This window comes from Abramis brama (genome assembly GCF_963993115.1).
Source record: "Abramis brama genome assembly, chromosome: 14".
NCBI lineage: Eukaryota > Metazoa > Chordata > Actinopteri > Cypriniformes > Leuciscidae > Abramis > Abramis brama.
The window spans coordinates 32,437,112-32,456,686 of record NC_139976.1 but is presented as its reverse complement, the minus strand read 5'-3'; the positions used below and the strand labels follow the sequence as shown (position 1 = coordinate 32,456,686).

Genomic DNA, 19,575 nt, shown 5'->3' with positions numbered 1-19,575 from the left:
TCAACCCGAGGCATCTCCGTATACCCTCGCGCTTTCGCACCCACGATAGTCGAAAAAGTCGACGTCGAGGGCACAAAAACGCGAGAAGTATATGGTTTACTCCATGACTTAGACAGCTCGTCATGGAGGTCCTCGAAAAAGGGGAGAGACTGATGTAATGTTCTCTCCCCCCTGCCACCGGACAGAAACCTATCCTCAAGCTTACTGGGTTTGGGGGTCTCTTGGTCGCGTGGCCAGTCAAGCTGTAACCTGGCCACCGCGCGAGTCACCACCTCTAGCAATTCCTCGACAGATCTTTTTTCACGGGAGGAATGCTCAGAGGCTGGCTGCTCGTTATGATCTGACGAACCAAGAGATATATCATCCCCCTCGTGAACCGAAGAAGCACCGGAGCGCGCTTCGAGATCACGGGAAGGGATGTTAGGATCTGGTGACGCAGCAAGCGAAAGGGACGGACCCGTCTCTTGCTCGTCATGCAGATCCATACGAGAGCCCCACGATGGTAATGCGGGTGCGGACTGGAAATAGTTCAGACGGGAGCGGAGCATCTTAACTGTGAGCTGATCACAATGCTCGCACCCGCCCTTCTCTATCGCCAGTACCGCATGCTCTTCCCCCAAACAAACAAAGCAATAATCGTGTGTATCCAGCTCAGACATGGGGCGGGAGCATGGAGGAACACAGCGCTTATTGCTTTGTTGACTCATTTCACTTCTTTTTTTACTTTTTAAACTCTATGATGTAGCGAGAGAGAAAAAGATTTTTGAAATGAGAGAGATGAAAATTCTGCACACTGCCTGTAGTAAACTAACTCCTAGCAACAGATCTGTATCAGAACGAAGGTAGAGAGAGTTTCAACGCACACACTGCACAGTAATGGTCTGAAGACAAAAGACCTGACGATGCACCTGTGGCTCATCTACTTATAGCCTCGTGTCGCGGGGGCGCGCCGATGACGTCACCGACCGAGGCTATATTACCTCCGGGTCAATTCCATCGACGTGTTATACACACTATTCACAGCTGGTCACGATAAAATATGTTCCCAATGCGCTGAGCAGCGCAGCATCGATTGTAGCTTTCGAAAGGGAACTGATGACTGTTCAATGAACATTCTGCAAAACATTTTTGTGTTTACAGAAGAAAGTCTGAAAAAGACAATGTTTTAAATTTATATAAAATATAAAAATATAAATTTTAGATAAAGGTTTGAATTTTTTTATTCAAACTGCAATTAGTAGTGTAATTGAATCAGTGTGTCTTTCGTTCAGTATAGTTTTTTGATTTAATATTTAAAGTAGAAAATTAGAAAAGAGTTCCTTTTTCGTTTTATAAACAATATTTCTAAAACGTTTTTCGTTCTGAGGTAGAAAATTTAATAAACAGCTTGAATTTTTCGATTTCTAGTCAGGTCAAGTCAAGTCGCCTTCATTTATATAGCGCTTTTAACAATATGATTGCAAAGCAGCTTTTGCATATAATAGAAAATTACTGTAACAGATTGTTTATAGGCTTTACAACAGCTTTTGGATAAAGTTCTACACGTCCGCATCATGTTGTTTTCTTTCTTTTTCAAAGGCATGACATTTTGTAGTCATTTTGAATGTACACAAATAAAAATATACATTTTACTGTTTCGAATGACAGAGTATGAAACGATAAAGTATTAAGTTATTTCCCCAACGAGGAACAAATCCAAGTGATGGCGCCTGCGAATCGCGCTATTAACAACATCGGTTCACTTCTGGCATTAACTTGACATCACAGCCGGTTCATTATTAAATGATTATTAATTCCTGTTCAGTATTAAACTTTGGACCAAACGAAAGATGCGCGAACCCAACTTTGCGGTATAGTTTCAGTTTAAAAATAAATTCGTTTAGGCTTGGCGTTTAAAATAGGCTAAAAGGTGTTTGTAATAAAGGGCACAATGGGCTATTTTTATAGACTACTATGTATTTTTATTATAAGTGGTTACTTATTTTTCATTTCTTGTTGTTTTCTGATACCATTCATTTAAGGATTTGGCTATGGGGAAGTAAAATACGCATAGCTATGTTATTAATAGTGTTTATAATGTTAATGTTGTATTTTATTTACAGGTCTTTTACACTATTTCTGAATAGACTACAATAATATAATGCGTGTTTCCCTCTCAACATGACTGAGTGCGCCACGCACAAGCGCGCATCCTTGAGATATAAATTATAGGCTGATAAATTTTAATAAAAAAGGCCTACATCATAAAACTCAGAAGAGTATGTATTTTAATATCTCTGATGTTCTCTGTTCTCTGGTTGTTAGACAGTAAGTCTGAATGACAGTTCATGCATGAACGTTAGGACTATACAGTCAATTATTACCTTTTTGTATTGTTTAAAATATTTAATTTACAACGAATTATATTGATTTATATCTTAATTTATTATTATTATTATTATTATTATTTAAAACTTACTGGACGAGGGCGACCATGGTAGGCCAACAGTCGTCATTTACCCTGTATACAGTATCTATACAGAAGAAAGCCCTGTCTCTCTTCTGTAGGGGTTGTGTCGAACCATTCGTTAGTCTGGTTGTTTGATGAGAAAAAGATGTAGTTGCAATAAATGCGTTAAGAATCCGTACAACTGCAGCAGAGGATGACTATTTTATTCTGCAGTGCGGAACTGAGGAAGAGCTGATGACGGAGCAGTTTGATCAAGATAAATAGCAATCTTGTGAACTTAACTTCTTTAAAAAAATGTTTCCTTCATCTCAGTAGCAGAAGATTATTACTTGTTTATTTTTTATCAATAAACATACAAATACAAAGTTTATTAAAAGTATATTCAAAGTTAATACAATTATTTGAATTGTGACTAAAATATGTCTCTAAGTCTTGTCTTTAATAGCACCTTGCTTGAGATTTTTGCTTAAATATACACTTCAAAACATGTCAAACAACAACATAAATGATAAATACATCATCCATATTTCCACATTTGTATTAATGACGCTATAGCAAACCGAAAGTTTCTCGTGCGCACGCGAAAGTTTCTCGTGCGCACGCGAAAGTCCTATTTTTAATTTTTTTTCACAGGTCCCCTCAGGGGCTCCGTAGGTTCTGAATAGCCGGTAACTTAAAAATTTAGTAGCCAAATTGGCCGGTGAGTGAAAAAGTTAATTTCAAACCCTGATCACATTGTATGTTAAAAGGTTCTGCACTGCCTGTTGATTCAGTTGATTTGAATAAATATGTCACTATTGGCTAATATCCATTAAGTGAATGTTTAGTGTACAAAGATCATAATACAAGGCAATAACATTGCATATTTATAATATTTTTTTTCAGTGGTATTCAATATTGGATTAGACTGTTTGATTCATACATATATTCACATACTGTTTTCTTTTTTTTTTTTTTTGACTAGTTGACTAGTCAGTTACAAAATGTCCATTTAAACATTAATGAAATTAGGTGTGGTGCACATCCCTAGTTACTGTAAGAGTGCACTGTACCAAAAATAATGCAATAGAAAATTTCTGTTGCCAACAAGACATTGAAAGGGGAATCAATCATACAGTCATGACATCATCTCAGCGAGGTGCTTCAAGAGCTGTGCTTATCACATGTGCAAAGTTTGGCATGTCAAACTGGAAAGCTCAGACATCTCAGTTACAGTGAGGAAAATAAGTATTTGAACACCCTGCTATTTTGCAAGTTCTCCCACTTGGAAATCATGGAGGGGTCTGAAATTGTCATCGTAGGTGCATGTCCACTGTGAGAGACATAATCTAAAAAAAAAAAAAAATCCAGAAATCACAATATATGATTTTTTAACTATTTATTTGTATGATACAGCTGCACATAAGTATTTGAACACCTGTCTATCAGCTAGAATTCTGACCCTCAAAGACCTGTTAGTCTGCCTTTAAAATGTCCACCTCCACTCCATTTATTATCCTAAATTAGATGCACCTGTTTGAGGTCGTTAGCTGCATAAAGACACCTGTCCACCCCATACAATCAGTAAGAATCCAACTACTAACATGGCCAAGACCAAAGAGCTGTCCAAAGACACTAGAGACAAAATTGTACACCTCCACAAGGCTGGAAAGGGCTACGGGGAAATTGCCAAGCAGCTTGGTGAAAAAAGGTCCACTGTTGGAGCAATCATTAGAAAATGGAAGAAGCTAAACATGACTGTCAATCTCCCTCGGACTGGGGCTCCATGCAAGATCTCACCTCGTGGGGTCTCAATGATCCTAAGAAAGGTGAGAAATCAGCCCAGAACTACACGGGAGGAGCTGGTCAATGACCTGAAAAGAGCTGGGACCACCGTTTCCAAGCTTACTGTTGGTAATACACTAAGACGTCATGGTTTGAAATCATGCATGGCACGGAAGGTTCCCCTGCTTAAACCAGCACATGTCAAGGCCCGTCTTAAGTTTGCCAATGACCATTTGGATGATACAGAGGAGTCATGGGAGAAAGTCATGTGGTCAGATGAGACCAAAATAGAACTTTTTGGTCATAATTCCACTAAACGTGTTTGGAGGAAGAAGAATGATGAGTACCATCCCAAGAACACCATCCCTACTGTGAAGCATGGGGGTGGCAGCATCATGCTTTGGGGGTGTTTTTCTGCACATGGGACAGGGCAACTGCACTGTATTAAGGAGAGGATGACCGGGGCCATGTATTGCGAGATTTTGGGGAACAACCTCCTTCCCTCAGTTAGAGCATTGAAGATGGGTCGAGGCTGGGTCTTCCAACATGACAATGACCCGAAGCACACAGCCAGGATAACCAAGGAGTGGCTCTGTAAGAAGCATATCAAGGTTCTGGCGTGGCCTAGCCAGTCTCCAGACCTAAACCCAATAGAGAATCTTTGGAGGGAGCTCAAACTCTGTGTTTCTCAGCGACAGCCCAGAAACCTGACTGATCTAGAGAAGATCTATGTGGAGGAGTGGGCCAAAATCCCTCCTGCAGTGTGTGCAAACCTGGTGAAAAACTACAGGAAACGTTTGACCTCTGTAATTGCAAACAAAGGCTACTGTACCAAATATTAACATTGATTTGCTCAGGTGTTCAAATACTTATTTGCAGCTGTATCATACAAATAAATAGTTAAAAAATCATACATTGTGATTTTTGGATTTTTTTTTTTTAGATTATGTCTCTCACAGTGGACATGCACCTACGATGACAATTTCAGACCCCTCCATGATTTCTAAGTGGGAGAACTTGCAAAATAGCAGGGTGTTCAAATACTTATTTTCCTCACTTGTATCTCCAGGGTGCCGCTTCGGTGGAGTCCTTCATGTCGGCCCCCTCTGTCAAAAACTAATTCAAGGATTTGTATCTCCAGTAAGTGTAAGCTAGCTTCATTATTGAAAGGCACCATTACTAAAGTTGAAATTTCATCTTTATATGCCACTGAGAAGTAAGATTAGTAACTACTACTGTCATGAGAAGAGGTAAAACAGCTAAATCAGGACCATGTGACACTGAAGACTGGAGTAATGGCTGCTGAAAATTCAGCTTTTTTCGGGTTCAGTCAGTGCCATACAATTCCGAGAATACACCTGCGTTCATTCACATTTCCAGGACATTTCAGTGATCCCTTCATTACGGTAATCTCCTGACATTTAAATAAATGCAGGTGTAATCTCTCTTTTTTTTTCTTCTTCTTCTTCATATTGCATCTGGTTTGGGTCCCCACACTTGGATGGATTGTTAATTTTGTATGGAGTAGTGTTTAGTGCTTCACTGCTTATCTCATTGTTAACTTAGAATAGAACAAAATTATTTTAGCTACTTCACTAAACTCCACCAAACTCAGCTACTGAATGACACTACATGCTATTTTTAATTGCATACATCACATATAATGCAGATGCCTGACAACAAAGGTGCCATCTCAATCCAGAGCGCCCTACACCACATTTATAATAAAAAGTACATAATAAAAAACACATTATTTATTCTGGCTTCATAGAAATTGCTGCTAAAAATGTTAACTGACAAGTAAGTGTGCCAACATGCGTAATCGCAGAAAATGTGTTTCCATTAACCAGGCAGATGCAGTTGTGTATGCTTTGTGTAGGTCATAATAGTATGACCCATACTACCATAATTTCCCTGGTTCTAAAAATACCATTGTTCTCTCTCATTAACAAGCCAGCAGGGCTATAATACACTCCACTCCACTGTGTCATTGTAATATATGTCAGAGACTAAAATAACCATGGACGTGCTTAGCAGCGGTAACACAAACCCATTCACCACCAAGAAAAAATGTTAGGAAAACAGCAACCTCCATGTTACCAAACTGAGATGTGCTTATATTCATAATACAGTTTGAAAGACAGTGAAATATGGTGCTGTTATGAACTGAATAGCAGGACCCAGAGAGAATTAGCTGATGGCACCACAGTGGTCTGCACTGTCCATGTGACCTGATGCAGCGTTGTGATATTTAGTATTGCTGGAGAGTATACTAAAAACAGCGACACTATTAAAAATTGCATTACAGAAGATGTTTTGGCTAAACAAACAACAGAAATCAATTATTATGCAAGCATATCACATATCAGATTTCAAAACTGTTTCCTTATCCCGATTCACAATGGTAAGACTATAATAATGGTTTAGAATTTCATAGAATTTCATTTCGTTTTCATTGAATAAAAACATCAGTAGAAGACAGTTATCTACTCAAAAGACAATGTATGGATAATCGTCTTTTTTAAGTTATGTCCTTTCTTTTTGGAGGGTGTGAATTTTGCCATTGTTAATGAAAATTGCTCTGATAAAATCATTGACTTTAATCACAGGTATACCAGTATGCCTCAAACCATCATATTCATCTGCACACAAGTGCTGAGCCGAAGCACATCTCATGTAATTACAAAAACAATGTTCCCCAGTGAGTAACTTGCAATTTTACGTCTTATGGGCCAAATCTTCTGTACTGAATCTTTAACTCTTAAGTTTATATTTTCAAATAAATTATTATATTTAAATATAATAAAATATTATAAATAAATAAAAATATTATAAATATTTGAAGATAAATATATAATATATATATATATATATATATATATATATATATATATATATACATATATATATATATATATATATATATATATAAATATATATTTAAAACATTTTTGAAAATAATGATTAGGGTGTGTACACTCACATGTATTTAATGTGTGATTCAATGCTTTTTAATTGGTTTAGATGGTTTCATTATGATTTCACACATACATTTCACACGTTTTTTATTTATTTATTTTTTTGGTGTGTAATGTTGCTGCTTGAGCATGAAAAGTTCTGCAAAGTTATAAAGCACAAAGTTACTCCAAAGAAAGTTATTCTCTATATCAGTGCACACTGTTTCTGAACTCCCTGAAACGGCTCAATTGTAGTCTTGAGGCGAGGCTTGGTTAAGTTGAATTAGTAGTGTGATGGTTATCTCATGGTTATGCTAAGTGGCATAGCATTTGACCAAGAAGTTGACCGATCACAACACACTGGTCCAGCCGACCAATCAGAACACATTGATTTTCTTACTTAAAGGCTATAGACACCTAGCCTGGTAATACCAAACTCTGCTACTTTGCTTTGCTTCGTAGATAGAGTCTGGAAGGGCGCTTGTCTGAAGTTTAAAATCATTGGTTACCCGTAAGCCAATCACATAACGTTTGGTTATGGCGTGTGTTATGCGCATGCTCAGCCGCATCTAACTTCCACTGTAAACACATGTATGATGCGAAAACAAAACCATCGAGCGAAATACCGGAGTGAACATGGCTGTGAACGACTTTCGCAGATTATGTGAAGTAAATCTACGCATCCACGGTACAGTCAGCGTCTACGTCACGGCTCTCAGCCCGCCCTCTGTTCGTTGATTGGCCGGCTGTTTTGAGGCCGGAGGAAAACGAGGAAAACGGTCGCTATCTCAGACTGAGTACAGAAGCGAACTGAAATTGAGCGGAAGTACGAAGTCTGACGTAGTCAGGCTAATAGACACCAGAACTAAACAGAGAGTTAGTGACAGACTGTGAATCGAAGTGCTGCAACAATGTAAAATATGTGAACATTCAAGCATAAAAATATATTCTAAGTAGCCCCCAAAAACCAAAAAAATCAGACATTGTAAAAGGGCATTATAGATCCAGATTCAGTTCAGACTCAATATATATTGATATATACATAATAAAATATTTCCACTTGCATTGAGAATCTATACAACGACATGGATTGCAGTCGAACAGAATTCCTTTAGTGCAGTATGCAGTTTTAAAAATAACCCCAGAGAGAAAAATCGAGTAGTGTGTGGAGAAGCGAGTTTAGACAAAGTCCTTGACATGAAAGCTGCAAGCCCCAGTGACAGAAACTGAGCTAAGCAGGCTTGTCAAGGAAAGGTGGCACGGAGCCCTTACCGTGAAGGCATAACTCGGCTGTTCTTCATGGTCCACGGGCCTCAGTAGTGTCAGATAGCGTGCCATCCCACTGGGCGTCACTGCAAAGATGCTGTTGTAGTTGTCCAGAGAGATGCGCACCATAGGATCTTTCGTCTGCAGTGGAAATAAATCACCGTAAACACCCATGTCAGAAGGCAGAGACATCAGAAGATAGAGCATGCTGGGAATATGGCTACACAAATTGCTATGAATGGGAAAACACTCATAGACCTAGTGCATTAGAGAAACACACTGTAAGGAGAACTCAAGAAAACAAGTCATAAGAAAGATAAACAACTCAAAACCTTCTGAAAGAAAGTGCAAGAGCCAGAAGCACCGACTTGTGAAGTTAAAGGCACTGATATCTGATATATCAAAGTAAATTAAGGAGCATACATATCTGAAGAGTTTATACAAGAGCAACAGCATTTCAAGACTCAGAGAGCAGCTGAAAAAGCACTTTCATGCTAACAAAATTGGTTAAAATAGCATTGTATTTTCTGCACATAATATGGGATAGGAAAAACCTAATATCATGTATGATCTAACAATATTTTGTTACAATGTTTTATTGAAATATTTGCTTTAACAAAGATACTTAAACAAATTTAGAGTAAAGAGTTATTGAAATCACATTAAGAATTTTCCATCTGTATGAATGCTGATATTTCACATGGTGCACTCACTCCCACCCAACTAAAAGAGCAGATTGCGGTTTATACCTGCTCAAATTCATGCCGGACCCTAGAATTCCTGCAGGACTACAATCTATGTAGACTATTAAATCAGCCATTATGCCCTTGCAGTACATACATTTTTCATGGCACACTGTGCATTATGTGATCTGAGTGCAGATACTGTTGCAGACCTCTTACAAAGTGCATGACATACAAATTTGCGTGTGAGGTTTAATTGAAAAATATAGTGCAAAATAAGTGAACCTTATATATGTCTGAACCTTATATATGCCCCGTCTGTGAAAACCCGGATAAAGTCGCAGAATCTAATTATGAGATGAAGAGCATCAAATTAGTCAAAATGATGAAAATAGGTAATGTGTGTTTATTGCTGTCAATGGTAGATTACACCAAGGGATTCGAGATACAGTACTCAAATTTTCATTTATAACATCGACGCTACTTTTTATTATTTTGCGAAAAAAAAAAAAAAAAACATCAGACATTGGCTCCATAAACATTGATTTCAATCATCTCTTGGTTTACTTTCGGTGCAGAAACACCTGCTGTCAATATCAATCCGCACCAACGGCATTCAGGTCAACACTTGTTAATGGGACAGTTCACCCAAAAATGAAAATTCTGTCATCATTTACTCACCCGCAAACTGTTCCAAACCTGAATACATTTCTTTGTTCTGCTGAACACAAAGGAAGATATTTTGAAGAATGTTTTAACCAAACAGTTGTGGGGCACCATTTACTTCAATATATATACTTGTTAGGGACAACCTAAAACGAGGTATTCTGTGAAGTTGCCATGCACAAACTGTATAGTGATTCTAGTGAGGTCATCGGCTCTTGAGCCATAAGTGAATGCACGTTTTATTGTCTCTGGCAGCAGAATGTGCCAAACGTGTCGCCATTGAAACTGATGTCGGATCTATGCTGGACCTGACAAAAGGACAGTGCTTTTTTGGTAAAGGCCTCAAAGAAAGACTTGGGGGAGAAAACAGAAGCACTAGCAAAAGCAGAAAAACATATGTGGCAGGCCACAACAAAACAACATTCATACTACAACAGCAAGGTCCAGGAGTGCTGCAGAATTTTAGCTGAGAATGGTGACTCCAAACTGCTGGAACCTGGGAACAGGGTACAAGGCTTTGTTATTGTCCCCATGTATGGCTGGAATTCCTACCGGTTCCTACCAGTTTTTCAGAAAGCATCCATCAATCAAGCCACACAGTCAGAGCCAGTCAAACAGTGAGAAACCTGCCACTCTGGTACCAGAAGGACTTAGCAACAAGAGGAAAATGTACCTCTTCAATGAGATTTGGGAATTTGTGGCAGAAAGATATAGAGATATTGTATGCCCTAAACAAGGTTACAACTGATGAAAATAACAATGTTGTCCTTGCAGAGGTGCTGACCCCTGCTTCACCCAATACTTGTATTGTTGGAAGACCAAAAAAGACCCTAAGTGGTCTTGCCAAAAGAAGTAAACTGGCTTAGAACATTTACTGTGTAGCCTCTTATCTGTTTATGTACATACTCAATCACTTAGCTGTGAGCAAGTATTATATTTCTGACCTTTTTACTACCAAAATGTACATACTTTTGTAAATAGAATCCCTGAGATTATCAGGGATTGGGAAAGATTATTGCATCAAATATTTTACATCTAGACAAGTTTAAAATAAGTGGTTCTGTAAACAGAAACTGTGTATACAAAGTTTGAAAATGACTCGCTAACATTTGTTTTTGTGTCGTCCCATATTTAATCCAAATGTTACACAGTAGCCCAGAAAGAGATTGAGATTTACTGCATATATATTGCATATTGCATTAAATATTATATATATATGGCAATGCTATACTTTGGCAATGCTATACTGTAAAAAATAGGGTTGTAATTTTTGTACAGAGAAAAAACTGTAAAAATGCTACAGTAAATAAATAAATACAAATATAAATAAACTAGTTAACTAAATTAATTTATCATACATGGTGAAAACTATCATTACCATTTAATTTTTGGCAGGGGGAAAACAACAGTAAAAGGACTTTCCTAGAAGTCCCTGTGTGACACATGACATACAATTATATTATTAAAAAAGTTTTATTTTATCTTTGACCACCTGTATAATCATGGTGGTTCTCAGTACATGTTAAGGTAAAAAACAGGTTTTGGTAAATGAACTATGTATCATATAATGAAATATATGATTAGAAGTTGCCATCCCATAATACCGGAAACATTGTCAAAGTATTCGTTAACTGTGAATTTCTGGCAACCACAGCTGCCAGTCTTTCATCATAAATGTAGAGGAATATTTTTTACAGTGAAAAACAAAACATTTCCATTAAAGAAGTTTTCTATGTTAAAATATTTTCTCCTATCCCATCAGAATGTGCAGAAATGATTAATAGGCGGATTCCTCTGAAAAGCGCAATACTGCGTTCAAACATTGCTCAGTCTGTTTATCCTGACCAGCCTGTTAACTGTGCAAAAGTTTGGAGCAGGACTATCTGACCAATAAAAGATAGTAAGAGTTTTCGGGAAATATTATATATATATACAGTGCAATGCATAAGTGAATACACCCATGCTAAAGTTGACTAAAACGAGGAATAAAAAATCATATTTTGGAAATTGAACTTAATGCCTTAATTTAAAAAATTAGGAAAAATCCAACCTTTAAGGACACCAATTTTCTTTGTGAATGAATAATGTATCGTAAATAAATAAATGTTCTTCCTTAAAATACATGGTGCATAAGTGAGTACACCCCTATGTTAAATTCCCATAGAGGCAGGCAGGTATGGTGAAGGCTATGTGATGATGTGGGGCTATTTTAATTCCAAAGGCCAAGGGAACTTTATCAGGATGCATAGTATCCTAAAAAAAAATTAAAAAAAATACTTAAAAATAAAAATCTGCCTGCCTCTATGGGAATTTAACATAGGGGTGTACTCACTTATGCACCATGTATTTTAAGGAAGAACATTTATTTATTTACGATACATTATTCATTCACAAAGAAAATTGGTGTCCTTAAAGGTTGGATTTTTCCTAATTTTTTAAATTAAGGCATTAAGTTCAATTTCCAAAATATGATTTTTTATTCCTCTTTTTAGTCAACTTTAGCATGGGTGTATTCACTTATGCATTGCACTGTATATATATATATATATATATATATATATATATATATATATATATATATATATATATATGTGTGTGATTATTATTATTGCATTTACATTTAGTGGCACACAAATCACACACTTCAAATGTAACACTGATGTTGTTTGCAATTCCTCATTATGCTCTAGATTTTTCAGCTGAATGCAGTCCTCCAAATTTACCAAATTATTAATGAGATGCATTAGATTGATTGCCAGTCAGCCCAAAAATGTAAATCAAAATCAATAAACAAGACGCAGGGCAGTAATCATGCTGAGCATTAAGCAAATTGAATAATACAAAAAGACAGCACAGCAAAAATGAGAAAGAGAAAGCAAACAAGGGCTTTTTCACTTCTCACATCTCACAGTAATTTCATTAATACCTACAGGCACATCGCTGGGATTCAGCTTTAGATGGGAGACAAAACATATGCTTGACATTAGAGTGTTTTCCATCTATAAGACTTATGTGATTAAAGAGATAGTTCACCAATAAATGAAAATTCTGTCGTTGTTTATTCATCCTCATGTCATTCCAAAACTCATAATTTCGAACAAAATCAGGCCAAAACAAAGTTTGTTTGGAGTTCATTTTGGGAGTTCAAAACAGACTGCTAAAGCAAACTTTCCAGAAAAGTAAACATGATTGGTCAATGGTGATTACGTAAAATGTAGGTGTGGCTCTGAGTCTCCGCCTTCTTTGATGTGGACATCTTGATTTATTCAAGTTCATTTATTTTTCTTATCAGATGCAAATATAAACATGAACACACTGCACAGCTGCTTTACAGTAGAAACTGTAAGTTGTAATTCTAATGAAAAGTGACACTGACAGTTTTTTCATGTTTAATACTGTAAAGCTGTTTGCTTTTCAGCAATTTATAGTATAACTTGCTATATAAATAAAGGTGACTTGACTTATGAGAGTAGAAGCAGGGAAAAGAGCAACATAGACATTCTTCAATATATCTTCTTTTGCATTCAGCTGACACATGAGAGTGAGTAAATTATTGTTTTATTGTTGTGTGAACTGTCCCTTTAAGTTAGATGTTTGTCAGAATTTGCTATGTTCTAAATACTTTGCCTTTCTATAAAGCGGAGATAATTGCAAAAGAGAGAACATTAGCGCACTAAGCGCCACCCCAATAACTCTCTAAGTGCGAGCCTCCGAGACCGTATCTCTGATGCTGTTTTCAATTTTAATTTGCTTTTCTAAATGCTCTATAGAGCAGGAGCTTTGGTTAACATCAGAGGAACATTTCTATACACACACATCCCTCAGGACATGTGAAAATGATTGCTGTCTGAGCCCAAGCACAGAAAAAGAGCGAGCCCTCACCTCCTCGATGTCGTTATCCAGGGCTATAATGGCGAGGGGGGTGGAGAGATTGGCACTGCTCGAGATAGTTGTGCCCAGCGGAGCAGATTCCGAGATGAATCCATGATAAGTGGCCACCTGGAAGTACGGCGCCTGATTGTTCTCATCAAGCACCTCAATGTGGAGATTGGCAAATGCTGGGAGAGGGTGTCCATTATCCTGCTCCGCCTAGAGAAAAGAATGCCATGAGTTGAGAGATCCTGACCTTAAGATGGAATACTGTGGTGTGAAACCACTGTTTTTTTGGATTACTGCATGCAGCATATAATAATTGCAATGTGATAAGCCGCTATGGGCATACGAGGGCTTAACACTATCTACAGACTTGCCCCGCTAAATTAAATAAAGACCATGGCTGATTAATTCAGGTCATTCTCAAACTTAATTCCATCTGAGCCTGGCATGCGCCCAAGTGCTCTGGGCATCTGAAAATGTAGTGTAGTAACTATTGCTTAAATTCCTACCTCACCAGCAGCACCTATATAAAACTAACATTTTAATGTCTGAAAATCCTGAACAGACGTCCTGGATTACTAGGTCATGCAGCGATTTTGAAGTTTCAAAAATGCATGGTTTACGGTCTCCATGTAGATATAAAGAAATGTTTTGTACTGTTAAAATTACACACTTTGGGCCCTATTTTAACGATCTAAGCGCATGGTCTAAAGCAAGTACACTTAGGTCGTGTCCGAATCCACTTTTGCTAGTTTAATGACGGGAAAAATGGTCGGCATGCCCGGCGCATGGTCTAAAAGGGTTGTCCCTATTCTCTTAATGAGTAAAGGGTGTGTTTTGGGCATAACGTGCAATAAACCAATCCGAGTCTCATCTCCCATTCCCTTTAAAAGCCAGTTATGCTCGCGCCATGGGGGATTCGCTATTTACATGGCGGAATTTGCAAGCGGAAAAACTGAACGCTTCTGTAGCGGGGAAACGGATCTGCTCGTGCGCGAGGTTAAAGTGCGCAAGCAGACCATCTACGGGGCACGCCCATGGGCGCATAAATAGGCGCAAATTCATTTGCTATTTAAAGGACATGAAAATAATAACTGCGTCGGGCTGAAACTAGCAAAAAATACTTGCGTCGCGCCTGACGATGCATAGTGCCGTGTGTATTATAGGGCCCCTTATAAAGCAGACTGAATACTAGGGCTGCATGATTTAGGGGTAACTGTGATATTTCTGAAATTCTGAAATAAGGTCTGAGGTTAACACAAGTATGAATCCGTTCGAATGACCTACCCCTGACCCACCCCTAAACCTATCCCATCACTAGGGTTTAGACAAATCGTACGAATCCATATGAATAGGTTGTGAGATGGCGTTGGTCATACTCACTTGTGAATCTTTTTTTTTTTTTTTTTTAAGCTTTTACTTTTGCTAAAGGCTGTTACTAACATCAGAATATGAAGTTTATTGCATCAGCTAGATTACCTCTCATGCTCAAATTGAAACCTCGCAGACATTTTTAGTTTGGGATGCATGCAAATGTGAAATGAAATGATGTATAATATTTTGGTGGTGGGATGTATACTGGCTTACAGCAAGACATTATTAAAAAGATAATTAAAGCAACAGAAAGAGATTATATTTCCGTCAATAAAGCTAGTCTCACTCGAGTGAATCAGCTTATGGTTCACCCACAGACTGTTGACTGACATTCTCATTCATACTGAACAAAAATGTTACTGAAGCACTGAGTTTGATCTAATGCAATAACATTCATCCATTTTTAAGTGTGGCTTAAGAGTTTGAATATTTTTGGGAGCCACTGTATATCTGATATAATACAGAATCCAACTGACAGGTACTGTATATGTAAACCGATGGATTCTGGGAATCTTGTAGCGTACGGACTACGTGATTGGATTTTGAGGGGGCTCAGCCTTGCTGCTTTTGCTTTGAAACTGAGATCTTGACTGGCAGGTTGACATGCTGTTGTCACAATAGGACTGATTTTATATGTGTGGTGCTAGAACTGAAATTCCCTAAGGAAAAACTAAGAGTTACTCTTTTGCTGATCTTACACTGATTTGCAGAGGAAAAACTACTGTACCTGGCATCTCTGTGATACTTTGTGAAGTATGACAACAGTACATTCATGAATATATCCAACCCAGTTAACATTTCAGTTTGGTTGTGGGCACATTAAAAAGCATATAATATAGAATACTCCTTCCACTCATCATCTGTGAAGTGGAGCAAGACCACCAGTTATTGTTTCGGACTCTCATCCAGAGATGCCTTGTTTCAATCTGAATGAATTCATTCCTATCGAAACAAAATGTGTGTTGTAAACATAGCTACTGTTCACGCTTCTCTTTTCTATACACTGAAAGCAGACAGTGGCCAGGTCAAGCTCCAAAAGGGACATAAAAGGACCACAAAGACATGCAAGAGTCATGAAAATACTTCATATGACTAGTGCACTACTGTATATTCCACGACATCTGAAATTGTACAGTAGCTCTATGTGATGAACAGACCAATAGGTACTGTAAATCTAAAAATCTTGGCACATGATGTTCGAGCTTGAATCTATTCACTCTCATGAACCATAGCGGTATTGCTGTATGCAGCTAGTCTTGTTCTTGCTCTTTGATCCTGAAAAGAGTGACAATGTTCAACACCCAGTCTGTTTCATCAACATAAATCCATGTCCAGTCCATGCTTCCCACTGTGAAAAGGTCAGTGGCATGCACAGCATTCTTTACAGATCATCAGGTCATAAAAGATAACTGAATACATTTATTTTTGATACATTTAAAAAATATTCATTTACAATATTTAGCTACTGACACTATTTGTCCATGACTTCAAAAATTAAATTTTCACTGATTTCTCAGACTTGCATATTGATTGATTTGTGTTTGTTTCCTGATGTTTCATTTTTAATTTAACATATTTTCTAGGCATGTATGTATGTATGTATGTATTAATTTATCAATTCTCTAATTTATCCAAGACAATGAGATCTTTTAAATGTCTTGATGTTTGGCATTTAATTTCACTGATTTTCAAGGCAGTCATTCATTTGCTCGCTTGCTCACTCACTCACTGACTCACTCACTCACTGACTACGTTTACAAGCTGTCAAATATCGGGTTATGGTCGGGTTAAGGTCACTATTTGGGTTTCTGAAACATTCGGAATAACCCGTTTACATGCGTGAGCAGAGAGAGTTACTCCTGTTTACATGGAATTTGTAATCAATTGGCAATATCCCGATGTAAACGGCGACGCATGGTTAGCGTCTGGACGTACGGACAACCTTAAGACGCAATATGCGTCATTTCCGATTCTTCTTCCTGTATCCAAAGACAACAACAACAGCAGCAGCACGCGGATAATGAATAGTTCGGGGCAGATAGCGATCGCCTTTGTTTGCGCTTTCCTCCTCGCTCCAAAAGTGTGGTGCTGTGCTGCGTCTCGCCATGTTTACCTCTACTTCTTGTTTACTTCCGGTATACTGCACGCGGGTTTTTGTATGCGCCGTCTCTACTCAAAAAAACAAGATTCCTTGCGAATAGAACATGCGCAGAACACAAATCAATGTTCCTTTTGATGGGGATATGCCGATACGCGTTTACATGACCAAATATTCAGGTTAGAAAAGGGGTACCCCAGGGATAATATCCGGGTTTTTAAAAACCGGGATATGAGCATATTCGGGTTTTTGCCGGTGTTTACATGGCCGTGCCTGATCGGGTTATTGCTAATATTCCGGTTTTGAACGGGTTATTGGCTGCATGTAAACGTAGTCACTGACTGACTGACTGACTGACTGACTAACTGACTGACTGACTGACTGACTGACTGACTGATCACTCACTTACTCACTCACTCACTCACTCACTGACTGACTGACTGACTGACTGACTGACTGACTGACTGACTGACTGACTGACTGACTGACCGACTGACTGACTGGCTGGCTGGCTGATCACTCACTCACTCACTCACTCACTCACTCACTGACTGACAGACTGACTGACTAACTGACTGACTGACTGACTGACTGACTGATCACTCACTCACTCACTCACTCACTGACTGACTGACTGACTCACTCAGACTCACTCACTGACCCACTCACTCACTTACTTATCCAAAAGAGATATTTTATATGTCTTGATGTTTGACATTTAATTTGCGAGGCATTTATGTATGTATGTATGAATGTATGTATGTATTTACTTATTTATTTACACACTCACTCACTCACTGATTCACTCACTCACTCACTGACTCACTGACTCACTCACTGACTCACTCACTCACTCAGACTCACTGACTGAATCACTCACTGATTCACTCACTCACTGACTCACTCACTCATTGACTGACTCACTCACTCACTGACCCACTCACTCACTTACTTATCCAAAAGAGATATTTTAAATTTCTTGATGTTTGACATGTTTGACATTTGACTGACTCACTCACTCACTCACTCACTCACTCACTCACTCACTCACGGACCCACTCACTCACTTATCCAAATGAGATATTTTAAATTTCTTGATGTTTGACATGTTTGACATTTGACTCACTCACTCACTCACTCACTCACTCAGACTCACTCACTCACCCACGGACCCACTCACTCACTTACTTATCCAAAGGAGATATTTTAAATTTCTTGATGTTTGACATTTAATTTTCGAGGCATTTATGTATGCATGTATGAATGTATGTATGTATTTACTTATTTGTAAATGTAAATGTATGTATTTATCCAAAAATGTAAGATATTTAAAATTCCCTGATGTTTGACATTTAATTCCACTTGCTTGCTTGATTGCTTGCTTCACTACTTATTTACTTGCTTGCTTACATTAGTGAACATTTTGTTGTCAAAGTTGTCATCATTACCTTGATTACCAAGTCAAAATGCTGGTACTGTTCCCTTTTGATGGGTTTCAGGAGCTGGAGCTCAGCTGTCGTCTGATTCAAGGAGAAATATTCTGCATATGGCACCGGTTTCCCTACAAAAACATAAAAATGGGCGTGAAATGGAGGGATGCATAAGATTAACGACTTGTATTGAAGTGTTTGCCATTGAACATAATAACTCACCATGATTTAGAAACATAGTGTATTCATTTTCATAGCCATACTTCATACAGAAAGGCAGAATAAAATCATTTATGCACTTCCTCTATAAATAGCCACACTCAATAGTGAGTGCTTTGTTGATTGTTAAAAGCATGAGGCTGCTGTCAGATTGAGCCAGCACAGCTGTGGCCTACAATATGTTCTGACATATCCCTGACTGGAAGTCTAACCATTCCGGCAGCGCACTTTAGTTCCTCGGCTCAGGTCGCAAACAGCGTGGTTTCCCGCTTCCAGGTTTCATCTCAAAGCACAGTTGGTGGGCGCACCTTGCCTGCGGCATAAATGCATTTGACTCCCGCTGAATTTCTGACCTGCCACTCTGTTCTGCCTTTTCTTGGAAAACCACTGTTTCCTCCACGGTGAGGCCTTACATGCCGGTAGCGACTCAATATAGAGTACAGAGGGCCTGACGGCCACCTACCGATGAGAATGGAGTACAGGATTCCCGGGCGGTCTGACGGAGGCTGGATGTTTCTGTCTTGATCCACAGCTTGAATGGGAGGAGTCACATTGACAGGGTTAACTCGGCTCTGGATAAGAGACACAGAGAAGATTATTGCATTATTTCCTTAGTGAAAAATAAATATACTTAAATGTATTTGAAATACATTTATTTTATGCTAAGTATACTACAAATACATTAACATATTTATGTACTTAAATACCCTGCAATTGTATTTTTAGTATACTAAATTGGTATACTTTAAGTCTGCTAAATTGGAACAACCAATTTTTCTAACTAGGTTTCTGA

The 19,575-nt window shown here is 38.2% G+C and overlaps 1 protein-coding gene across 1 annotated transcript in view; it reads right to left on the bottom strand.

Annotated features, from left to right (window-relative positions):
• The window catches only part of pcdh15b (protocadherin-related 15b), a 239,017-nt gene that overhangs the window by 144,587 nt on the left and 74,855 nt on the right, over nucleotides 1-19,575 (bottom strand). Inside the window, exons 10-13 of the mRNA XM_084135704.1 lie at nucleotides 19,246-19,354; nucleotides 18,582-18,694; nucleotides 13,668-13,874; nucleotides 8,443-8,577 (exon numbers count right to left, since the gene is read on the bottom strand). Coding sequence (XP_083991830.1) covers nucleotides 8,443-8,577; nucleotides 13,668-13,874; nucleotides 18,582-18,694; nucleotides 19,246-19,354 — 564 coding nt within the window. The remainder of the gene's footprint in view (nucleotides 1-8,442; nucleotides 8,578-13,667; nucleotides 13,875-18,581; nucleotides 18,695-19,245; nucleotides 19,355-19,575) is intronic.